Genomic DNA, 23,626 nt, shown 5'->3' on the forward strand with positions numbered 1-23,626 from the left:
ACACACACACACACACACACACACACACGGATGCGCGCATGCACACACACACACACCCCTGGGTAAAATTAGACATAATTCACCATAATTATGTAAAATCAAGAAAGGCCAGTTCCTATTGAATAAAAAAACAAAACACATTTTATTTACATAACTTTACAAGAAAGCACAAACTGGTTCACCAAAGTCAACATTAAAAACATCCGGAATATAGTACTTCTACTTCAAAACAGTTGTTTTTTTTTTGTTTGTTTTTTTTGTATTTTTTTTTAACTATGGTGTAATCCACGGTCGCGAGGAGAATCCTCCACAGAAATGGCTCGTCGAAAGGAAGTAGAAAAATGAACGAAACGGGAAAAAATAAAATTAGAAAAAAAAATATAATAATAATAATAATAATAATATATAATGATAACTATCATATTAATAATCATAATAATTGGGACATTGTACTCACAGCACTTTGAGGACAATAATATCTCAGACACCTGATTCAGAACTAGCGGCTATATAACTCTGTTTACAAACTGGGGGGGTCCCGGGGATCCTGGGGGTCCCGGGGGTCCCGGGGGTCCCGAGGGGTCCCGGGGTCTTGAGGGAACCTCACAAGGAGGACGTGGTGGAGTCCACCACCTCCCGTCCGTTGCACACCGTCGGGACGATGTTGGAGGCAGACACTGCAAAACATACAAGAACGTACATTGGAATGAAAGGGTGAATTTACGTCTTCATATGATTTGTGTCTATAAATTATTATTTTGTGTCTATAAATTCCATGAGAATGAGAGGTTGAACGTTTAAATGTCTCCATGACGTTGGATGAGAGGGTGAACGATTGTGCGTCTCCGTTTTACATGAATGACATGCTAGCATGCTAGCAGAGCGACACCTCGCGATGTATATATACCGCGACTTTTTTCACTTGAACAACGATACGGCTAATATATGGATTTTTTTAGGAGGGGCCAACGAGCTTCAAGCCGCTAAAACATTTATCGATTTACCGATGAAATGGCCGAGAAATTCTGAGTCCGTTCAACGCCGACACCGAAGAAGACGACTTTGACGGTTTTAGCGCGCAGGTGAAGCCCAAGATAGCGACCGGCTAGCAGGTGCGGCTTATATCGAGGTGCGCCCAATAGTCCAGAAATTACGGTACCATCGGGTGTCATCACGGCGGTACCTTGAGAGAAGCTAGAGCCGGGTCCGGTGGTGACGCTGAAGCGGGTGGTGGCCACCCGCAGGGTGCTGACATTCTTCTGCGGCTGGAAGAGGATGATGTGGACCTTTGGAGCGAAGAGGCAGCCTAGCACCACGGAGCCGCTCAGGCTAACGGAGATGCACATGGTGGTGGTCTGCACCTGGAGGGCGGAAGGCGCAGAAGGTCAAACGCGATCAAGGCGGATGTTCTCGCGGTGACGATTAGACAACCGCCCCCCCCCCTGCCCGGGAACACTTCATTTCGATCAGAAAAATAACAAGAAAAGGCGGCGTGGAGGCCAGGTGCCGGCAGGGAGGAGGAGGAGGGAAAACCGCCTCTTCCTCCAGGACTGTCGAGGAGAGGCGTGAAGATATCTGCTCATTTGTCAGCCCCGCCACCCCAACCCCCACATGGAGAAATCAACCGAAGATGTGTTCAATGACCCCGCGGACTCTGCGCGCAGGCTGGGTGTCACTGGCTAAAAATCAAGACGCCGTCGACGCGGGACGGTTATTAACGCTTAATAACGTGTTGCCTGGAGGCTGGAACCCCCCCACATGCTAAATCCCCCCCACGCTAAGTGGATTTGAATTATTCACAAGTGTTGCCGGGGAAGAGCGGAGGACGAGGAATCCGTCTTTGCGGCACCGCTCTGCCAGATGTCTCCTGCCTGGGTGGAGGAGGTGAAGGAACATCTCCATCTCCGTCCCTTTCTTTTTAAAGACGACCTTCTTTTTTTGCAAAGGGGGGGTGTTTTTTTTTCCGCGTCTCGGGCGCCGGCGAAGACGAACACGCGCAATGTAGCGGTTAGCGCGTCAAAAGTGCACTTGTTGAGCACTCGGGGTACTTCGGGCGGATATTCTTATTCAGTTTATTTCTTTGGCGCCGGGAAAAATCAGCCCATCCTTTCTTCGCATTAGCAAATAATGCAGGGGCAGATCCACCCTGAGCAGCCAGTATCTCCATGGCAACCTGTAACGGCAGCTGAAGTCTTGCAACAGACGGCCATCTGACTTCCCCTCTGATGTTTGTGGCGTTTATCACCGATACCGCTTATTACACGGCACGTGGTGTCTTTTACGGCCGTCGTTTCGCAATTGTGGATTTTCAGCGCGACGCCATGTTTTCCGATTCCTCCTCACGTCCGTCTGGAAGCGGCGGCATGAAAAAACATCGAAATCGATATATTATTCATCGCCGTGGAGCGGCGGGCAGCGCTGTCACCCTCGCAGGGAGGAGGTTTCTGGTGAAAAGTGAAAGCCAGGGTGGTCTCCTGAATGATCTCCTGCTTTTGTTCTCTCCTTGTTCTCCTGGCTGGGTTCTCTCTGGATTCCGAGTCCAGGAACAGCAGGTGGAGCACAGCTGAACTCCAGGTGATCCATTGATCGAGGAGGAGCCGATCACAGCTGAGGCGGGGCTTAAAGTTGGGTCGGCTGTCAATCATTTGGAGACGTTCAACCGCTCCATGGAGAACATGATGAGAACCCAGGCAGGGCAACATGGAGACTCCACATGGAAAGGGCTGGAGCTCATGCATACAAGTATGTGGTATGTCCATACACTCCCAGAAATCTCCTCTTTGGAAGCTCCAACTTCAGCAACCTTCTACCTAGAGCTTCACCGTCCCTCCTCTGTCCTTGTCCAAACCATCTCAGTGTGACTTCATGTCCAGGACATGTCCTTCTGATGGACTCCTTCCTGATCCTCTCCATCCTCCTCACTCCCAAAGATAACGTCCTCGGTGTCACTGTCTCTAAACTGTACACCTTCTCTGCTGTCACCTCCACCTTTCCTTTCACTCTTTTAGCACCCCTGACACTTTTTCTCCACAGGTTACAACCTGCTTGAACCCATTTCTTCATCTCCTCTCCACCCTCTCCGCTGCTCTAGACTGTTGACCTTAAGTACTCAAATCCTTCACCTTCTTCATCTCCACTCCCTGTAGCCTCATGGTTCCACTTAGGTCCCTTACATTCACACACATGTATTCTGTCTTGCTGCGACTAACCTTGCGTCCTCTTCTTTCCAGAGCATACCTCCACCTCTCAAGACGTTCCTGTACCTGTTCCCTGCTCTCACTACACATCACAGTGTCATCTGCAAACATGGAGATTCCCGTGTAACCCCATCTGTCAGCCTGACCATCATCACTGCAAACAAGAGAGGGCTCAGAGGTGACCCCTGATGTAGTCCCACCTCCGTCTTGAACTTCTCCACCACACCTACAGCTCTGCTCACCAGTCACAATGTGCATACATGTCTTGCACCAGTCTAACACTTCTCTGCCACTCCAGACTTCACCACACAGTACCATAGTTCCTCTTCCTGCGCCCAGTTGTATGCTTTTTCTAGGTCTACAAAGGCACAATGGAGTTCCCTCTGACCTTCTCTGTACTTCTCTACTAGCATTCTTGAGGCAAATTCTGCATCTGTAGTACTCTTTCTAGACATCAACCCATGCTGCTGCTCACAAATGCTGACTTCTGCTCTCAGTCGAGCATTTTCTCCTCTTTCCCGTAACTTCACTGTATGGCTCATCAACTTTACCCCTCTATAGTTACTGCAATTCTGCACATCCCCCTTATTCTTAAAAAATGGGCACCATCACACCTCCCTCTCCCTTGAAGGACACACACACACACACTATGTGCACGTATAATGGTTCTTAGCATCACCGTGCTGACAGAAGGCCTGCGATCGTATCTCAAGACAGTCTGAAGGTAATTAGCATCGCGGCTAATCCCGACCCGGGGAGCCATTCACGGCTTTATGATCTGATGAGGGGGGCGACGGAGCGGCTTGTTTGAAGTTCTCGGGGTCAAAGAAGCAGCAGGAAGTCCTTGGGGGAGGGACGTGTGTGTGTGTGTGTGTGTGTGTGTGTGAATATTTCATGCCGTAATCAAACGTGTTTTCTGCAGCCGAGTGGATTCGGTTTGGTTTTAACAATTAATGACCGGTTTGTGTTTTCCCAGCAGGAGATCGACATCGGGCCACAAGGCGGAACGAACCCCCCTTCCCATCCCCGCCCCCACACATCAACTCAGCGCCTCCATAATTCATCGGTCAAAGGACGGCTTTGCGCTTCGAGCCGGTCTGATGGGAGCGTCGCGGCGTCGCCTGGGGGGGCGCGACTGAGCGTCACCACGGTCCCAGGACAGTGGGAAGGGGGGCTCAGCTGGGACGCCGTCCCCATGTCTTTTCACACTCCACTCCACATGTACGCAGTGGGACACTCAGCGCGGGCAGAGGGGTTCAGTTGCCCCTCCGGTGATGCCCTTCCGCCTCACTCCCACTGCAATATGTCCAGATCCCAAGAGGGGGCCGGGGTTACGGGGGGGGTCAGGCTTTGTTTTGTTGACGTCACCTTCATTCCTTCTGCGAGGGTGAGGTGGGTAGACTGGGCCTCTGTGTTGCCTTCGGGCGAGGGAAGGTTGAGCATCAATTAGCGCTAACAAGCAAAGCAGGTTTGAATTTATTAAGAGAATAATTGCTAATTGGGGGTTCCGGAGGGGGTTGGGGGCGAGTTTCTGGTCTCTGATTGGCCGAGAGACATCGACGAAGCGACGAGGGCGCAGCGTTTCGTCGTACTTCATGTGCTTTTATGACAAAAACCTCGGAGCTGCTTCACCCTGGAGATGGAGGACTCCTTATCGCAGGGCAGGCGACGCCTGATTGGCCCTCACATCTCGTGACATCATCATGGGGTTCAGGGAGCATAGGCTTGTCCCCTACAGCCAATCCCAGCTGCCACTGAGATGAGAGGCGGGGCTTAACCTGGAAGGGTCAGTCGTATGGAGATGTCCAACCGTTCACTGCTACTTCAGTCTTCAATAGACCTATTGACTTTTTTTGGACTGAAAAGGAAGAAGATTGAGAGAACCCAGGCAGGAGAACATAGTGAAGACCGTCCGAGAGTACCCAGACAGGACATAGGAAGGAGAACATGGAGAAAAAACAGAGTGGAGAACATGGTGAGGACCAATAGGGAGAACCCAGGAGGGACAACATGGAGTACCCAGAGAAGAGTACATGGAGACTCCAAGTACAGTCCAGTCAACCACTGGACTGTACCATAGAGGTCCACAAAGGTGATAGAACCCTTGAGAGGACTTGCTTTAAACTAAGAACTAATTTAGGAACCTCAGTAAGGGTCTCCAGATGTCCGAGTGACTTGGCGAGACAGGCACAGTTTGGATTGGAACCAAGAGGTGACTACAAGAGCTCTGTCACTCACCCTGTAGTCGCTGGCAGTGACGTAGAAGATGGGCTGGAATGCCAGCCAGATGATGCAGGTGGTGTACATGGTGAACCCGATGAACTTGGCCTCGTTGAAGTTCTCGGGGCACTTGCGGGTCTTGAAGGCGTAGACCGTGCACAGGATGATGAGCACGCAGTTGTAGGTGAGCGACACGAGCATGCTGGAGTCCTTGTTGTTGCACTTGAGAGTCACCACGTCCCTTCTTTCGGGACTCACCTCCTTCCTGACCCCCGGAGCCTCCACCAGCAGCCACACCACCACCACCACCAGCTGGCAGGAGATCAGGGCGCCGCAGATGGCAACCTGGGAGGCGGGGCTGATGAACCGGGGCCTCTGGGCGCCGTCCTTGACCCCGCTGAAGATACGGGCGATGCGATTGGTTTTGGTCAGGAGGGCCGAGTAGCACACGGCGAAGGAGGTGCCCAAGCCGAGCCGGCGCAGCGTGCAGACCGCCGTGGAGGGCTTGCTGATGTAGATGAAGGTCATGGTGTAGCACATCAGCACCCCGAGCAAGAGGATGTAGGAGAGCTCGCGCCCGCTGGCCTTCACCACCGGCGTCTCGTTGTGCTTGAGGAAGAGGCCGATGACGAAGAGCGTGCACATCATCCCCAAACAGGCGATGGTGACGGGTCCGATGGCCCAGGCGTCCTCCCAGCGGATGTACTCCTCGGGCAGGTCGTAGCAGCCCGTCAGGTTGGCCAGGGGCCACTGGCCGAAGCTGCAGTCGGCGCAGGTGAACTCGTCGTGCAGGTACTGGTAGGGCTGGCAGGGGATGCAGATCCAGCAGCACACGTCGCCCGGCTGCATGCTCTTCACCTCGTTCTTCCTGCAAGGGTCGCTGCACTGCGAGGTGGGCGCCGCCTGGCCGGGCCAGGGGATCAGGCTGGTGTTCAGGGTCAGGCTCTGGGCCCAGTAGCCCACCTTGCGGTACACGTAGTTCCCGCCTTCTTTGTGGTAGTGGAAGATGTTGTAGCGGCCGATACTGTCGCCGAAAGTGTCGAAGCGGACGGCGTTCTCCGTGTCGGGCGGACGGAACGGCGCTGGAACCAAGACATAGCGTCGTAATCAGAGCACAGAGTCGCGGTAGCTTACTTCTTGCCTCTTCCTTGTGCGAAAACTACCTTTTTATTTAAACGTCATATAATAACTGGATCACGGAGCTCAAATTAGCCTTGGAAATCAACTCGTTCAAAAATAATTTATGTAATAATGCATAATATATATGTAATAATACATTTATTAACGTGCCGTTTCAGTTTTTCGACTTTTCAGGGGCATCTCAGTCGCGTTATTAAGTTATTAAAATGCTGTTTCATGTTAAAGCGATGGGAGGAATCGTGGAATAACGTGTCAGGGTTCGCAGACGACTCGGCGGTGTCAGTGCGAGATGCCACGGAAGTAGAAGGCAACGCTTCACGGTTCCAAAATCAGGTTGCTCTAAGGCAGTGGTTCTTAACCTGGGTTCGATCGAACCCCAGGGGTTCGGCGGAGGTCAAGACACACATTGGTGATGACATCACTGGCCGCAGGTGATCACGCTACATAGCTTGGCCTATCCGTGCCGCGGGGATTTCGGCGCGATCAGTTGTAGTGACTTGTGACTGTCGTGATGGTACGTCATGTGATTTCTTTCTAAATATTTTAATCCCTTCGTACTAATTACGTCGGGCAAAAAAAGAAAGCGGTCGGAAGAACACGTACAATACGGATTCACATGTATGACGGAACGTGATCGGAATCGATGTCCTAACTGCATGATTTGGAATGACAAGATGAGCAATTCTAGTCCGGCACCGGCAAAACTAAGGGAAGGCTTCCTTCAGCTGCATGGAGATGGGAGCTACAAGAACATAGCGCTTGCTGGATTCAAGGTGAAGGGAGCCAGATTCCATGAAAAGGCTACTCCGCCTGTTCTTTGTACCCATCGACGAAACGATCCTCGATCCAATGAAGAAGGGTTCGGTGAATGCGCATGTAAAACAGGTGGGGTTCAGAACCTCCGACAAGGTTAAGAACCACTGCTCTAAGGTTTGGGGAAGGAGTTGCTTTTTTGACGCCTCATCTCCACGCCCTTCGGCACCCCCTCGGGTATGTTCTTACTCACCGTCAAACTTGACCTTGAGAATGTAGTCCCGGTAAAACTTCCTGCCGTTGCCGGGCCGCAGGGCATCGCAGGGCCTGGTGGAGTTTGGGCACAACGCCTGCCTCATGTTGTGCAGGGCGGTCGCCATGGCGTAGACGGCGTTCACCACAAACATGATCTTGGACTCGGGCTGAAAGGGCGTCTCGTGCAGCGAGTGCCTTCCGCAGACCAGGTCGTGGAGGCTGCACTGAAACTGGTTCTCCCAGAACTCACGGAACCAGGGGTTCCTGGTGTTGTTATAGGGGTGCAGGGAGGTGAAGTACTCGTTGAAGCGGGGGATCTGGTAGGAGGCCAGCTCGATGGTGAAGGCCCCGTCCGCCACGGCCTCGCTGCCCCTCACCACACTCTCCTGCGCCCCCCAGCCATCGCTGGCCACCCAGGTGAAGGTGACGTTCATGCGGTTGGCGGCCACCAGGAGCTCGCGGGCGTCCTCGCTGCGGGTGAAGAGTATGACCACCTTGGCGTTGGACTTCTGCTGCAGCGAGCGGATCACGTTCTCGTAGCTCCAGCGGCTCATGGAGCGGCTCACCTTGGCCGAGGTGGCGATGCAGATGTGGCGGGCGCGGGCCTCCTGCTGGAAAGCGTCGATGCCCGTCTCGCCATAGTCGCCCTCGGACGCCACCGTGGACACGTACGTCCAGTTGAAGTAGCGCAGGATCTCGGCCATGGCCTTGGCCTGGTAGAAGTCCGGCGGCACGGTGCGGGCGAAGTAGTCGTAGCGGGTCTTGTCGCTTAGCTTGGCGCTGGTGGAGGCGTAGCTGATCTGGGGGATCTGGAAGAGCCGGAGCAGGTTGGCCACCTGGGGTGGGCGGAGGGAGGGGGGGTGGCGGCGTGTTAATTAATTTTCATTTCAAACGGTAATTAAGTTGTTATAGTTCACACGGAAAACAGCCGCTCGCCCGGGGATTCGACTAATGAATGAATTAAAAGCCCCACCCCACGCAACCCCAACCCTCAAACACTCCTCCACCCCAGCTGATGCAATTAGCATTAGCAAGGAGTGGTTCACCGCAGGTGTACAGTGAAGAAGAAGAAGAAGAAGAAGAAGAAGAAGAGGAGGAGGGGGAAGGAGCAGGAGGACGAGGAGGGGAAGAGGAAGAAGAAGGAAGAAGGGGAAGGAAGAGAAGATGAAGAAGAAGAAGGAGAAAGGGAAGGGGAAGGAAGAGGAGGAAGGGCAAGGAGCAGAAGAGAAGGAAGGAGAAGGAGAAGAAGAAGGAGAAGGAGCAGGAGATAGTGAAAGAGAAGGGGAAGGGGAAGGACAGAAGGAGAAGAAGGAGCAGGAAAAGGAAGAGGGGAAGAGGAAGAAGAAGGAAGAAGGGGAAGGAGGTGGAGAAGATGAAGAAGGAGGAGAAAGGCAAGGAGAAGGAGAAGGGGAAGGAAGAGGAGGAAGGGCAAGGAGCAGAAGAGGAAGGAGAAGGAGAAGAAGGAGAAGGAGATAGTAAAAGAGAAGGAGAAGGTGAAGGGCAAGGAGCAGAGGAAGGCAAAGGAGAAAGGGAAAGAATAGGGGAAAGGGGAAGGAGAAGAAGAAGGAGAAGGAAGAGTCAAAGACGGAGAAGGAGCAGGAGATAGTGAAAGAGGAGGAGAAGGGGAAGGGGAAGGGGAAGGAGGGGGAGAAGAAGAAAGTGAAGGAGAAGGACAGAAGGAGAAGAAGGAGCAGGACAAGGAAGAGGAAGAAGAAGGAAAAAGGGGAAGGAGGTGGAGAAGATGAAGAAGGAGGAGAAAGGGAAGGAGAAGGGGAAGGGGAAGGAAGAGGAGGAAGGGCAAGGAGCAGAAGAGGAGGAAGGAGAAGGAGAAGGAGAAGGAGAAGGAGAAGGAGAAGGAGATAGTGAAAGAGAAGGAGAAGGAGAAGGGGAAGAGGAAGGGGAAGGACAGAAGGAGAAGAAGGAGCAGGACAAGGAAGAGGGGAAGAGGAAGAAGAAGGAAGAAGGGGAAGGAAGAGGAGAAGAAGAAGAAGGAGGAGAAAGGGAAGAAGAAGGAGAAGGAAGAGTCAAAGAAGAAGGAGCAGGAGACAGTGAAAGAGAAGGAGAAGGAGCAGAAGAAGGCAAAGGAGAAAGGGAAAGAATAGGGGAAGGGGAAGGAGGGGGAGAAGAAGAAAGTGAAGGAGAAGAAGGAGCAGGAGAAGGAAGAGGGGAAGTAAAATAAAATGCAGATGGCGTCACAAAGCTTCAGTTTCAGAGAGGTGGGCTGAGTGGTCCAGTTGGAGGAGAGGCTGGGAGGAGGTCATTCGCTCCCAATGGCAGACCATTTAGTCTTCCATCAACCTTCAGATTGTGGACTGAAGGTGGAGAGCCTGGAGGGAACCCATGTTGGAGAACACGGCGCGAACACAAGGAGGAAAACATAGCGAGAACCTGCATGGAGACTCCGGGCAGCACATCTGAGGGACGAATGTGAAGGTGTGAAATCATCAAAAAGTCCAAAAGTCAAAACACCTGAAGACAAAGAGAAGGTTCCACTTGGGTTCATCTGTCGGTTCCTTCACCCCCTGAGGTACGAACACCCCCTTACTAAAGCAGAAACACACACACACACACACACTTCCTTCTGTCTATCTATCTAAATAGATAGATAGACAGAAACTCCATAATCCAACCAGTTTGGGATAAATAATCTAGATTATTTATTGAGGAAGCTTCATTATAGAGATGCTGACCAAAGCGTGAGGAGGCACTTGGGGGGGGAAGTTACCCCTTCTCACCCCTCCTCACCCCTCCTCACCCCACCTCCACCAAAACTGCTGCCATGTTGTTATTTTGTTATGTTCCCTTTCAGGAGTGCAGACACAGTCCTGCATCCCCTCCACCCCCCCGCTGTGTTTTCACACCAGGACAGACGGAGAAGCCAAGAGTGTAGGGAACATAAGGGGGGGTTGAGGTTGGGGGTCTGGTGGGATTTGAATCCAGGCCAACAACATTACATGTGATTCATGAGCGGCAGTGCAACACCGGGGGGGGGGGGGTAGAAGATGGAGGGGGTCTTTAAATGCCAGTGGTGGAGAAAGAAATGGAATGAATGAATGAAATGTGGAGGGGGGGTCAGAAGGAGCTCCAGCACATTGTTTTCCGGAGCATACATGTCAGCCCCAAAAGAAGGCGGAGAAGCTGAAGGCCCAGCACTCCAGGAAATGGTCCCGGCCTTTTCTTTTCCTAGATCTCCATCGTTCTCTCGCTTCATCCCGACCGGTCTTCCATGACTTCCTGCCATGGTGTCCACCTGCCACGGTTTCCACAGCCGCTAGAAGGACCCGACGTCACCGGATGCAACAGGAAGGAAAGTTGAAGCCAAATGGCGGCCATCTTTCTTTTGGTGGCTGCTGTTTTTTTGCACGTCCGAAATATGCTAAATGTCGCAGAAACCTTCACCGTGACTGAAATGGTCAAGGAACCGTTTCTAACCGGGTGTTAATCATCAGTTACAGGCTAGTTACATGCTAGTTACACATTAGTTAAATGTTAATTACAGGTTATTTGTAGTTTAGTTACTAGAGCCAACCCGAATTTTTAGTATTCAACTTAATGGCGTGAACAAAATGACCGCGTGTTGACTTTTCAGATCTCAACTTAGAATTGTTTTGACGCGGAAAACAATCGCGCACGTTGGTCATGTGACCGGAAGAGACCATCCTGGGGCGGAATGGGGGGATGTTTTTCTCAGATCCGGATCAAAAACACTATTCTTTCCTTTTTTTTTTTTTACCTTTTTTTTTTATATCTTCTTGCAGCTGTCGTATACTGTTTCCATACAACCCAACCACCACACACACACACACACACACACACACAATCCCCCCCCGAGGGGGGGACGGACCATGACCTAAAATAATCCAGACTGCCCGAGTGAGATGTCAAAACACAGTTGTGTAACGCAGCGAGAAAGATACTCGCGCACGGGGAAACTAAACTGCAATGAAACAAACAAACGAGAGGATTAAAAAAGGAAATGGCGGCGGAGGCGGGGTTAAAGGAGACGGTGTGAGACGTGTCCCCCCCCCCCTTCAACCCCCCCGTCCGGCGAGTATCAGGCCGGCTGCGTGGTGATGTCATGACTCCCCCTTCGACATGAAAAGCCCATCTGCTCCTCCCAGAAGACGTTCCGTCCGGCGAGCAGCCGTCCACTTAGCATCGCACAAACATGGCTCGCCAAACACATGTGGTGGTGGGCGGCGGCGGCGGCGGCGGCGGAGGAAGGGGGGAGCGTTACTCATCATTTCTTTTCATTAGTTGCTTAGCAACGGCTTAAAAAGTAGGGAGCGGGTTTGAGGTAGCTAAAGTAAAGCCGCAACCCGGCGGTTGAACATCCGCCACAGCACTTCCTCCTACAAGGTCGTGACCTCGGCCTCGGCGTGAACTCAATCTCCCGGCGAGAACGCTCTTTGCGAGGATTCCCGCCGGCGATGAATGGGGTCCCATGATCTTCGGCTACCGCGCTGATAGCTGGCACCGCGCTGAACATTGGCGCAGCGCGGCACTAAACGTCGGTGCAGCGCCGCGCCGCGCTAAACATCGACGCAGGGCCGCGCTAAACATCGACGCAGGGCCGCGCGCCGCTAAACATCGGTGCAGCGCCGCGCTTAACATCGGTGCAGGGCCGCGGTAAACATCGGTGTAGCACCGCGCTAAACATCGGTGTAGCACCACGCTAAACATCGGTGTAGCACCGCGCTAAACATCGGTGCAGCGCCGCACTTAACATCGGTGTAGCGCCGCGCTAAACATCGGTGCAGCGCCGCGCTAAACATCGGTGCAGCGCCGCGCCGCGCTAAACATCAGTGCCGCGCCATTGGTGGGCCGCGCCAAAAACACCCCTGAATAATCCAATCACGTGAATTATTCACCACGTCGCCACCACATTCCTTTACTCTTTCAGCCATGAATAATGGATTTTCCCGCCGCGCGGCTCCAACGATACGTCCCGTCGTTATTTTGTTTTGTTTCCCATGAACTTGTGTGTGTGTGTGTGTGTGTGTTGCGCGTCTGCGGCGCCGCCCGTGACTCACGTATGGCTCCAGAGATTGGCGCCGTCTACCTGCACGTGAAGACACTTCTATAAATAGGGCTCGTTTCCCCCCCACCCCCCTATTATTCCGCTCACATGGTTCGGTCTGCAAATGTCAAGCAGTGTGTTCATATTGGGATCTTTATATTTAAATACCAATGCATCCCTCTGTGTGTGTGTGTGTGTGTTTGTGTGTGTGTGTGTGTCATCTCCCCTCTCATTAGTCGGTGAAAATTCGCACTTTCGGAAAAAAAAAAGCGATTAAATAAACAGAAAAATTCCAATTAATTCGTAAAAAAGATGGGTTCGTATTTTTCCCGTCCCTGCGGCGGCTAGCGCTTTGTTTATGCATATATTTATCTCCGCTAGCTTGAGATGCCGTCTGTTTAGTCGCTCCTTGGTGAACGTTTAGTCGTCAGGGCCCGTTTTGCGCCCCCTCCTCCACGATGGGGATGAAGCTCCTGCTCGTGAGTCACTCCGCTGAGGGGCGTCTTTCTTTTTATTTTATTTTATGTTAAAAAAAGTGGCGTCCCCGTTTTCCACGCGTTCATCCAAAGCCGGCCCCGAGGCTCCATGTTCCCTGAATGGGAGAACATGTGTCTCTGGGACACAACGTGGAGGAGCAGGGCTGCAGAAACAAACAGCTGAAGTGATGAATGTTAAGAAATTGAGAAATGTAGGAAATTCAAAAAAAAAAGTTAAAAATTCAAAACCATTAAAAATAAATAAAAAATATTAAAAAATTGAATAATGTAAAAAAAAATAAAAAATTTGAATAAAAAAATCTAAAAAAAAAAAAACATTTAAAAATTAAAAAAAAAAAAATAATAATAATGATAATGATGATGATGATGATGATAATAAATAGTTATATGCTCTATATTACATGTGAATGATAGGGTGATGGAGGCATTTCTCTATATGACTTGACTCTTCTTTCAAGTGAAGAAATTCCAGTTGCCAACAAGAAGATTTCAGCAAGAATTCATCATGACCCAGATGACTGAGAACCTCCACAGATATTTTCTATATGACGAGAGAGTGAATGTTTGTACAGCAGATCCTCGGCTTACAAATTGAATTCCTTCTTTGACTCCGTTTGCGAAACCAAAATGTTTGAAAACAGAGTCAAAGAATCCCATCGAAATCAATGTGAATCCCATGGATCCATTCTCCAGCACCAAAAACATCCCGCACACTTCTGAAAGTTCTTTATGGGTTCATTTGGGGAAAAAATACAAAAAGGAATTAATTATATTGTTGCTGGCTTTCTGGTGTTCTTTCGCTTCTTTTCACCACTTGTACTCCACATTTCCTTCCCTAAACCAACAAAAGTAAAGCCTTCTCGCATATGAGACCCTCGCTAAGAGTAACGCTAACGCTAGCTCCAGCTAGCTGGGTGTCTTTCATCCAAACTAACAATGACTTGTCTACTTCTTCTCAGACTTGAGTTCTTTCTTTCGTTAGCGTAGCCGCCCCTTTAGCCACATCAGCCGTCTTTAGCTCATCTTTGTCCTTCAGGACGGGACAGATGGATGACTTGTCGTGTCCTAGTGCTTGACCAGATCTGTAACACCAACCGCTTAGCTATTATTTCCCGCTTCAGATCGACTTTAGTTCTTACCATTTCTTAACACCACTAGCACGAGCAATTTTAGCTATTTTGACAGCCATACTCAAGGCTAGCTTAAAGAAAAAGAGTGTTATAAGAGGAGAACACTCCGATAAATGACACAAACAATGCAAACATACAACTGTTGCTACCGTCCAACACCTGCATGACGTGTGAAGGGACTGGATATATCGGATGCTATTGACCCCCCGGAAGTCATGTGACACCCTCTGCTCCCACGTCGTCCTATCAGTGATCAGCGAAACACCATATTTGATCCGACCCCCCCGCCCGCCACATCCTCAGCCTCTGCCAAACCACCATGCTGTCGCCTCACAAGCAACCGGTTACTATTATCCGGACATCGTCACCATGGAAACGGGCATCTTTGCTACATGGCGACAACCTCGAAAACGGGCGGCGGGTGAAAAGGGTCAGCTGATCTTAAATTAGTGTCAATCACGTCTAAATTAGTGTAAATTATTCTCTACTAACTTTGATTTCAACTTTGTTTTTTTATTTCTTATTTTGGGTCTAGTACATTTTCTGGAGTGATTTCATTTAATTCAATTTCATTATTTTGAATTTCATGTTAATAGATTTCAATTTTTTTCACCTCCAATTTAATTTAACTGACCTCCAGCTAAGTTTATTTAATTATGATTCTTCTTCTTCTCCTTGTTATTATTAATATTATTATTATTTCTTGATTTCATTTAATTTTATGCAATTTCGGTTAATCTTTTTTTTTTTTTATTAAATTCAACTCAGTTTATAGTTTTCTTTCTTTAAAATGTCATCTAATTTAAATCAGATGAATCCTTTTTGTTCCATTTTAACTTTTGAATGTAATTTTTCATTCACGTGAATTTTATTTGATTTTGAAATTCCTTATTTTCTATGCTATTTCATTTTTCACAGGAATAATGGACATTGAAGATAGTTTTAAACCAGACGGGGAGCCTAGTATGAATAAATGAATTTTTCATAAAATAATTAACTCATTAACTCTTGAATCCGACCTTCTTAATCGGGTTGAAAATTTGATGAAACAGTAGAAATGGCGAGGGCGTGGGAGCGCGCCGCTCCTGGGGCGACCCGCCGTCGTCTCCTAGCAACCGGGCCCTGGGAAAGAGCGAGGCCCGGCCGGGGGCCCGGCTGGGGGCCCCGCCACCAAATCCAATGACGACCCCGGGAGCTTCGCTGGCGGCGAGGAAGGGGGCGGAGTCTCGCGTTACCCGGGGCGCCATTACGGCGGCCCTATAAATTACAAAGACAAGGATGTTCTCCGAGGAGGTTCCACCCGAATTACAGCTCGTTCATCAACTCCGACTGTCCTTTTTTTAACGGGGAACCCATTTATAGGTGCCCCGAGTCCTCCTCTCCGCCGTCCCCCGGGAGCTCGCCATCTGCGACGCCGTGATTTGTCAGCTTCGGAAAGAAGGGGCGGAGTTTATTCACCTTATTCCCGGAGAAAGCGAAGACGGCCGAGAGCAAATTCAGCATCAAGTCTCCGTGTACGAAGGATGCGGTCTCTATGGCGACCGGAGCATCGGTGGAGGTTTTGATTTTAAACCGCGCCCTGTTGGTTGCCGACAGCTATGCTAACTAGCCGCTAGCTATCTGGAACGTAGCGGTAGCGGGTGAGGTGGGCTCCTCCCTTATAATCCCATAGACGTGAAGGGCATTCTCACCAAAACAAGCTAACAGATGCTACCTCACTCAAACCGACGCCCACCTCCCTCGCGGCTAATGCTAAGCTAACGCTTCAAATCGCGCTTTTCGGCGTACAACCCTCACGGCGCGCCGGTCGGTACCCCCCGAGTGCCGAGAGACCCACCTGGATGGAGACGTCGCTGTAGGAGCCCCCGATGACCCCGGAGATGGCGAGGGGCACGTCGTCGTGGATGGCGTAGGAGCCGTCGGGGCAGGTGTACTCGCTGTCGTCCACCTTGGTGAGCGAGGCGCGGACGAACTCCAGCGACTGCTCCAGGGCGTAGGTGTCCTTGGAGCAGGTGTCCAGGATGTGGGCTCCCAGGCGCAGCCCCGGCAGGATGCGCTCGTCCTTGTTGATCTCGTCCAGCGCCAGCAGCATGGCCTCCAGCCGCTGGATCCCCCGCTGGGCGTTGATCTTGCCGCAGTCCTCGGCGCCCTCGCCCTTCTGGTGCACGGGGAACAGGCCGCCCAGCATCAGGTCGCCCTCCACCGTGATCTCCCGCTTGGGGTCGGCGCTGTAGCCGACCACGGGCAGGGCTTGCGGCGCCCGCGCGAACAGCGCCGCGCACAGGTACAGCAGCCAGAGGGGGCGGGGCAAAGGGCGCGCCCCCGGCGAGGGGGCGTTCCCGGGTGACATCTCCCCCGCCCGGCGACACCGGATCGCCTGCGCTGTGCGGTCCTGATCAAAAACAACAACGCCGGAGAGGCGGGCGGTCCCGGGCCGGGTCTCAGAGCGTCTTCATCCTACCGGGAGCCGTCAGAACCGCCATCGTCTTCTTCGTCGCCTCCTCTCCGGAGCTGGAAGCCTGCGGAAACAGAGGACGACGTGTCCGAAGGAAAGTTTCTGGGTAACGTACGTGGGAAATATCACGTGGATTATTTCGGATCCGAGCTGACGGTCTTTATTTTGATTTGAACTTGCTGTTCCACTCTGTCTTCTGTTTCATATCGGGTTTTGGGGGCGGGGGGGGTACATTTGCTCTTGAAATAAACCTCCTGTGCGCCGACGCCGACGCCGCACGCGCTCACGGAGAGCCTTCCGAGTCGGAGCGAATCATGTCTCGGAGGAATGTTTTCCTAAATCACATTAACAAGTCACACGGGCTTAAAAAGAAAACACACACACCATCCAAGATGAGAAGAATAACCCACACACAAGTGAGAAGATGAGACGGAGGGTCTCGGCGGCGGCGGCGGCGGCGGGTTGGGGGGGGGGGTCGCAGCCAAAGCATACAAGTATTCACTCGCTCAGCAGCCTGCGAGGCGGCGTGTTGTTCTTATTTGCAAAGTGAATCAGGACGCGGCTCCAGAATAACATCAGCGCTTGACGCTATCCCCGGGTTACGCGTGACTCACGCCGAGGCCCGGATAGTCGTTGGGGGTTGGGTGTGTGTGTGTGTGTGTGTGTGTGTGTGTAGGGGGTTTAGCTTCAACCGCGGTTCAAGCGTCCTCGCCAATCCGATTCTTCGCCGACGATGCTGCGATGCACCCCGAGATGCTAATCGAAGGCAGACAAATTAGCCGCAGCTACGTGTTTCTCCTCGCCCCCCTTCAGGACCGTCGATCCAGATGCCGGCGTCCCGGGACTTGGCGGTCTGCTGGGGGAGGCGCGGAGGAAACCTCGCTAGCATCTGTTTATGTAATGTAGCTAATATATTGCTCATTTGCTAGTTAGCTGCGCAATTAGCTGCAAATGTCGCTAGGAAGCTAAGGGGTACTTGTATGTCTCCACATGTGATATGTGATGGTCCAGGTTGGAACCCCACTTCTCGTCCAATGACAGCCGGGCTAGCCTTCTGACTGCAGCGAATGAACCAATGAATGAAACCAAAACAAAGGATGGTGAAAAAAATTGTGTGATCCTCCATTTTTGTTTTGCTGTTGAAAGCAGGTGTGGGTTTTTTTTTTTTTCTGCAGAGAGCCAGGAAAGAGGTTGGAAAACCCTGAGCCTGGACGGGTGCCGGGCGCCGTCGGTCCCCGGGGTTTTAATTAGGCCGGAGGCCGGACGCCATCCGAGTCAATTATCCAGCCGGAGTGATCCGTCCGTCCCGGCCAATCAGGCGGCGCGGTGGTGAAACGTGGACGTTTTCGCCGCTTGTCTTCCGAGGAGGGGGAATGTTTCAAAGATCAGAACGGCGCCGACTCCGACCGCAGACGGCGTTCTTCGGGGGAGGTGGTGATGGTGTGTGTGTGTGTGTGAGGGGGGGTTCCCTCCGATTCTCAGTGTTTCCCATCTCTTTCCTCCAGCCCCTGTTGTTTCCATGGAAACGTGCTAGCAGGTGGAGGGGGCGGAATACGGACCAGGACGATCGGGCCCGACGATCTGGGAGGTGCGAGCCGGGCCTCGTCCTGGGAGGAGGTGGAGGTGAAACCACAAGGATGTGACGCTCCGATCAATATCCGGGAATTAGACCCGGCCCCGGCTCGCAGTTTGACCTCCGACCTCCCCTTAAAGCCCCGCCCTCTTTCCGCCTCCTCCAACTCCAGCTCACCCGCTCATCAGTCGTTTTTCTTTTTTATTCTATTTTCCCAGGGAGACGCGTCCTGGTGCGAACACTCTGCAGCCTCTTAATAAGAGATAAGATGTGACATGTCGCATCAGGGTTTACCAGGCTTATGTGTGTGTGTGTGTGTGTGTGTGTGTGTGTGTGTGTGTGTGTCAACAGGTGAGGTGTCCTCAGAGTCGGTGGCGACACCGGCTGGAGCTGCAGCGCCGAAGTGGGCGGAGCCAAAGAGTGGGCGTGGCCTCTCATGTTACGAGTGGTGGTAACCAAACATCATTCATTCATTCATTCATTCATTCATTCACCCACTCGTTCTCTCACACTCTCCCTCCTTCATTCACAACACTCGTTCATCCATTCACTGAATGAACGAGTGAACTCCTCCACTCATTAGTCTTGTACTCACTAATTGGAAGAAAGCTTCACTCATTCATTCATTCATTCATTTACTCACAAACTCATTCATTCAAGCAGTCATTCATTTATTTGTTCATTCATTGATTCACTTCCTCATTCATTCATTCCCTTGTTCACTCATTTATTCATTGAGTCATTCACTCATCCAATCACCCCCTCATTTCTTCTTTCACATCTTCTTTCACTCATACTTTCACTCACTCACACATCCATTCATTCATTCATTCACTCACTTCTTTATTCAATCACTCACTAATTCCTTTGTTTGTTTACTCATTCATTCATTTATTCAGTCACTCATTCATTCATTCAACCACTCACTCATTCCTTTGTTCATTCATTCATACTTTCACTCACTCATTCATTCATTCATTCATTGATTCATTCATTCACACATTCATTCCTTGATTCATTAATTCTTTCATTCCCTCACTCATTCATTCATTCACTTATTCCTTCATTCTTTCATTCATTCACTTGTTCATTCATTCATTCACTCACTCACTCATTCATTCACACTTTCATTCCTTGATTCATTCATTCTTTCATTCACTCATCCAATCACTCATTCATTTATTCATTCAATCATTCATTCTCTCTCTCCTTCACCCATTCATTTCCCTTTGTTGCCTGGATGTCGTCCGGGTCAAACAGCGCCCCCTAGTGGTGGAGGGAAACAGGGGCAGCAGCGCGTAGACGGTAAATAAACCAATGGGAATCTGACGCGTGAGGCGGGAAGGGGAAGCGGGGGCGGAGCTTGGACGGCCCTATCCAGTTTCAGCAGGAAATCACGCGGTTAGCGCGTAGCTCAAACATGATAGCGCTCCCCCCCCCCCCGCTTCTTCCCCCCCACCCCCTTACGACCCCCGCCGTTCCATTAGCAGCGCCGCTAAAAGACAAATCAATGAGGTTATCCCGTCGTCGCCGCGAACGCGAGCCGATACCCGATCAATCGCTCCGACAGGAAGTGTTTACACCCCCTCCGCCTCCCAGCGCTTTTTATCACGCCACTCAACGCCGCCATTACACCCCTAAACCATCCAAAATAAAACCGCTGACCTTTACTAATAAGGTCACGTGTACTATTAGCGAGTCCGGGAGGGGGAAGCGGGGGAAGCAAGGGGATGTAAATTGCTGCTACTTTTTTTTTTTTTTTTTTTTTTTTTTCTTTTTTAAAGGCCATATTTTAAAACGGTTTAACACTCGTCTTGGAAAAAAAAAAAAAAAAAAAAAAAGAGCTTCCCCCCTTCTGTCGCTTCCCCCGCCTCCTCCATCGGTGGGCGGGGCCTGCGTTTCCATGGCGGCCACTGGTTTTGTTGCATTTCTGCATTATTCATCGCTACGGCAACACACCGCGGGGGGGCGGGGCAAGGCGGCGCCGGATTTTGATAGGTCCTCACAGAGGTGGATATTTACTTCTGCGGTTTTCGGTTCTCCGCGTTCTCCTCCCTGGGTTCTCTAGATGTTCTTCACTGACCAGTGATTGGTTTAACTGACCTGATTGGCTGTTAAGGATGAGAAGGAAACACACACACACGCATACACACACACACGTGCGCATGAAGAATGGTAGAAGGAAGGGAGGCTGAAGGTTCTCCAACGTTCCTTCAGGCTCTAAATGTTCTCCAACCTGGGTTCCCTCCAGGTTCTCCATCTTCATCCTAAAGTCCGAAAAGTGTTTGGAACAGCGGCTTTTTCACTAAGAAGGTTCTTCATCTCCAGGTTCTTCAACGTTCTCCTGCCTGGGGTTCCTCCGTGTGTTTTCTTCACGTTCTTCTTCTTTGGTTTCCTAAAACCAACGTTCTCCTGTTTGGGTTCTGCAGGTTCTCCATCTGTGATTGACAGCTGACCCGGGCAGGTTAAGCCCCGCCTCCAATCCAATGGCAGCTGTGATTGGTTGCCCCCCCCCCCCCCTCCCCGTGCGTGCTTAAACACGCACATGATTTGATGATTTGCAGCCAGTGCACGTGACACCCCCCAATATCCTATCATAGCGCGCGGGAAGGGGTGTGGAGGGGGGGGTGGGCACGCGCGCTATCGATCGATCTATCGATCCATCAATTTTAGATCGACCTCAACGCCCCCCCCCACCCCCGACACGCACGCACACACGCGCACACAAAACCTGCGTGCGTGCGTGCCCCAACACCGGACTTCCGGGAGTTTGCTTACATCCGCAGCGGAGCACGCGCATCCGCGCCCCCCCCCTTCCCATTCATTCACTCATTCATTCTGCATGTATCGGAATGCACACACACACACACACACACACGCGCGCGCGCGCGCGCGCACACGCGCACGGCGGAGAATCTGCCGCCCGTTTATCCGGTTCAGCGGCTGCAGATGAGCAGCCGAGAAGAAGAGATGGAGACATGAGAAGACAGGAGGAGGAGAAGAAGAAGAAGAAGATGAAGAAGATGATGATGAAGATGAAGAAGATGATGATGAAGAAGAGGAGAAGGAAGAGTGAGGACACCAGGAGTCAAAGTTCTACCACAAATAGAAGAAGAAGAAGAAGAAGAAGAAGAAGGAGGAGGAACATCTCCTTCTTCACCTCCATCTTCTCCCCTTCCTTCACTAACTTTGTGACTAAAATTCAAACCAAAGACGCAGTTTGACGTTTTGATCTCACACACACACAAACACACACACACACACACACACACACACACACACATACACACACACACACACACCATTTATCCCGCTGCAGCACGGCGACCCGCCCGCCCTCCACCCGCGGCGTCCTCGCTCCATGTGCGTGTGCGCGGGTTATGACAGCGACACACACACACACACACACACACACATACACACACACACACAAGTGGGGGGGTGAGGGTGTCGCGCACACCGTGGGAAAAGTTCGCGTGGGTCCGCCGGACGCTTCCCACCGCAGAGAAGTTCCGCAAACCGTGCATGCGTGTGTGTGCGTGTGGATTCGTGCGTGTGTCCTACCTGAACGGGGTCCCCTTCAGTCTCCGGCCGTGCACGGGTGGTGCATGTCCACACCTCCCACCCACGCAACCCCACTCCTCCTCCTCCTCCCGCGTCTTTTCCGCTAAAAAAAAAAAAAAATGTACCGGAGCTCCGAGCGGCGCGTCAACGGCGGCGGACCGGGGAAGTTTGGAGGAAGGGGGTGGAGGAAGAGGAGGAAGAGGAGGAAGAAGAGGAAGAAAAAGAGGAGGAGGAAGAAGAGGAGGAAGAAGAGGAGGAGGAAGAAGAGGAGGAGGAGGAAGAGGAGTTGCGGGTCCCGGAGCTCTCCGTGGTGCTGAACCGGGGACCGCCTTCCTCTCTGCGCCGCAGGAAGTCACCTCTCCTCCGGGGGAAGGAAGGGATGGAAGGGGGGTGGAAGGATGGAGGGATGGAGGAGGAGGGGGTCCGACTGCCGCCCGCACCCGGGATTAGGGTTCTAATCCCGGGCAGGGGGAGTTGATAATCTACCTGTTACTCGAGGAGGTGCGGTTCTCTTTACTCCCGCACCGGAGCTGCTCCTCCACCGGAAACGAAGGCGAGGCGGTCACCGGAAGGAGGGGAAGGGCCGGGGGGGGGGGAGGAGGGGGGGGGGGCGTGACGGGGGATTAACGTCGTGTTATTTCCACGGTCACACCGGAGCACGGTGCTCACGGAGGGAGCAGTCGATGCTTCGTGTGAACGGAGGGAGAGTGGGTGCGTGTGCGTGTGTGTATGCGCACGCACACTCTCTCACACACACTCACACACATACATACATACATACACACACACGTCGGTTTAAGTTACAGGAGGGCGGTGTGTTAAGTAATGATCTGTTTACATCGGAAGTGATGTTTGTGTGTGTTTGTGTGTGTGTGTGTGAGCTCCGTGACTCTCCCGACGTGCGCGTACACGTGGCGGGTCCCGCGGCGAAGTGCGCGTGAAAAAAATAAAATAAATAAAAAATAAAAGTCATGGGTTGATTTAAGCGGGGGCATCGGAACAAATTAAAAAAAAAATTACGTTAAAAAAATAAATATAGAATATATATTCTATATCATATATATAGAACACATAATATACCTTATATATATATATGTATATATATGTTACCTACGTGTATAGTATATATAGAAGATATGTATATGTATATATATATATTCTATAGTTGTCATTTACATGCATATATATACATTGTATATAACAATAATACATAATATATGTATAAAATATAATATTTTATATAATACATATGTATGAAAGAACACTTATACCAAAAAAGTGTATTAAATTAATAAAAAATGTAGAATAAAATAAATAGCCTTTAAATGTCAATGCATTATGTTGTTAAATACATAAATAAAAAATGTTATTACAACAAATATCAATTTTACAACAAAAATACCTTAGATGTAGATATAAATTGATTACAATGTTATGTAATAAATGTATATTCATAGATTTATATTTACGTATAAAATAAATAAATAAAGCACTTCCTAAAAAAATGATAGAATAATAATAAAAGATATGAGGCTTTCTGTAGAAATAAGGACTTTTTAAAAGCAAAGTGTGCCGATTTTACTCAAACGCAGCCCGACCACCAACTGGAAACGGCGCCGCAAACCTCTGGAAACAAGATGGCGTCACTTGGCCGCCGACAGGAAGTGGGAGGTCAGAGCACAGGAAGTGCGCCGGGAGACAGGAAGTACCCTGCGAAGAAGACAGTGTTTTATTTTTACGGGTAAAAGCGCCCCCTGGTGGCAGGAACCCGCCAGGACACCAAATATCACGATTTTGACGCAAATTCTTTTTTTTTTTTTTA

At 50.8% G+C, this 23,626-nt stretch overlaps 1 protein-coding gene across 1 annotated transcript; it reads right to left on the bottom strand.

Moving 5' to 3' along the window:
• Nucleotides 1–123: 123 nt before the first annotated feature.
• grm2a (glutamate receptor, metabotropic 2a) lies at nt 124–21,929 on the bottom strand. The gene is made up of 6 exons (XM_086168172.1): nt 21,805–21,929; nt 16,050–16,731; nt 7,564–8,401; nt 5,436–6,499; nt 1,184–1,361; nt 124–677 (listed from the first exon to the last, which is right to left on the bottom strand). The coding sequence occupies exons 2-6, from the start codon at nt 16,560–16,562 to the stop codon at nt 604–606; spliced, it is 2,667 nt and encodes an 888-aa protein (XP_086024298.1). The 5' UTR covers nt 16,563–16,731; nt 21,805–21,929; the 3' UTR covers nt 124–603.
• Nucleotides 21,930–23,626: the final 1,697 nt, after the last annotated feature.

This window comes from Fistularia commersonii, chromosome 21, assembly GCF_037954325.1.
Source record: "Fistularia commersonii isolate RoL2024-O1a breed Wild chromosome 21, RoL_Fcom_v1.0, whole genome shotgun sequence".
In the NCBI taxonomy this organism is placed as follows: Eukaryota; Metazoa; Chordata; class Actinopteri; order Syngnathiformes; family Fistulariidae; genus Fistularia; species Fistularia commersonii.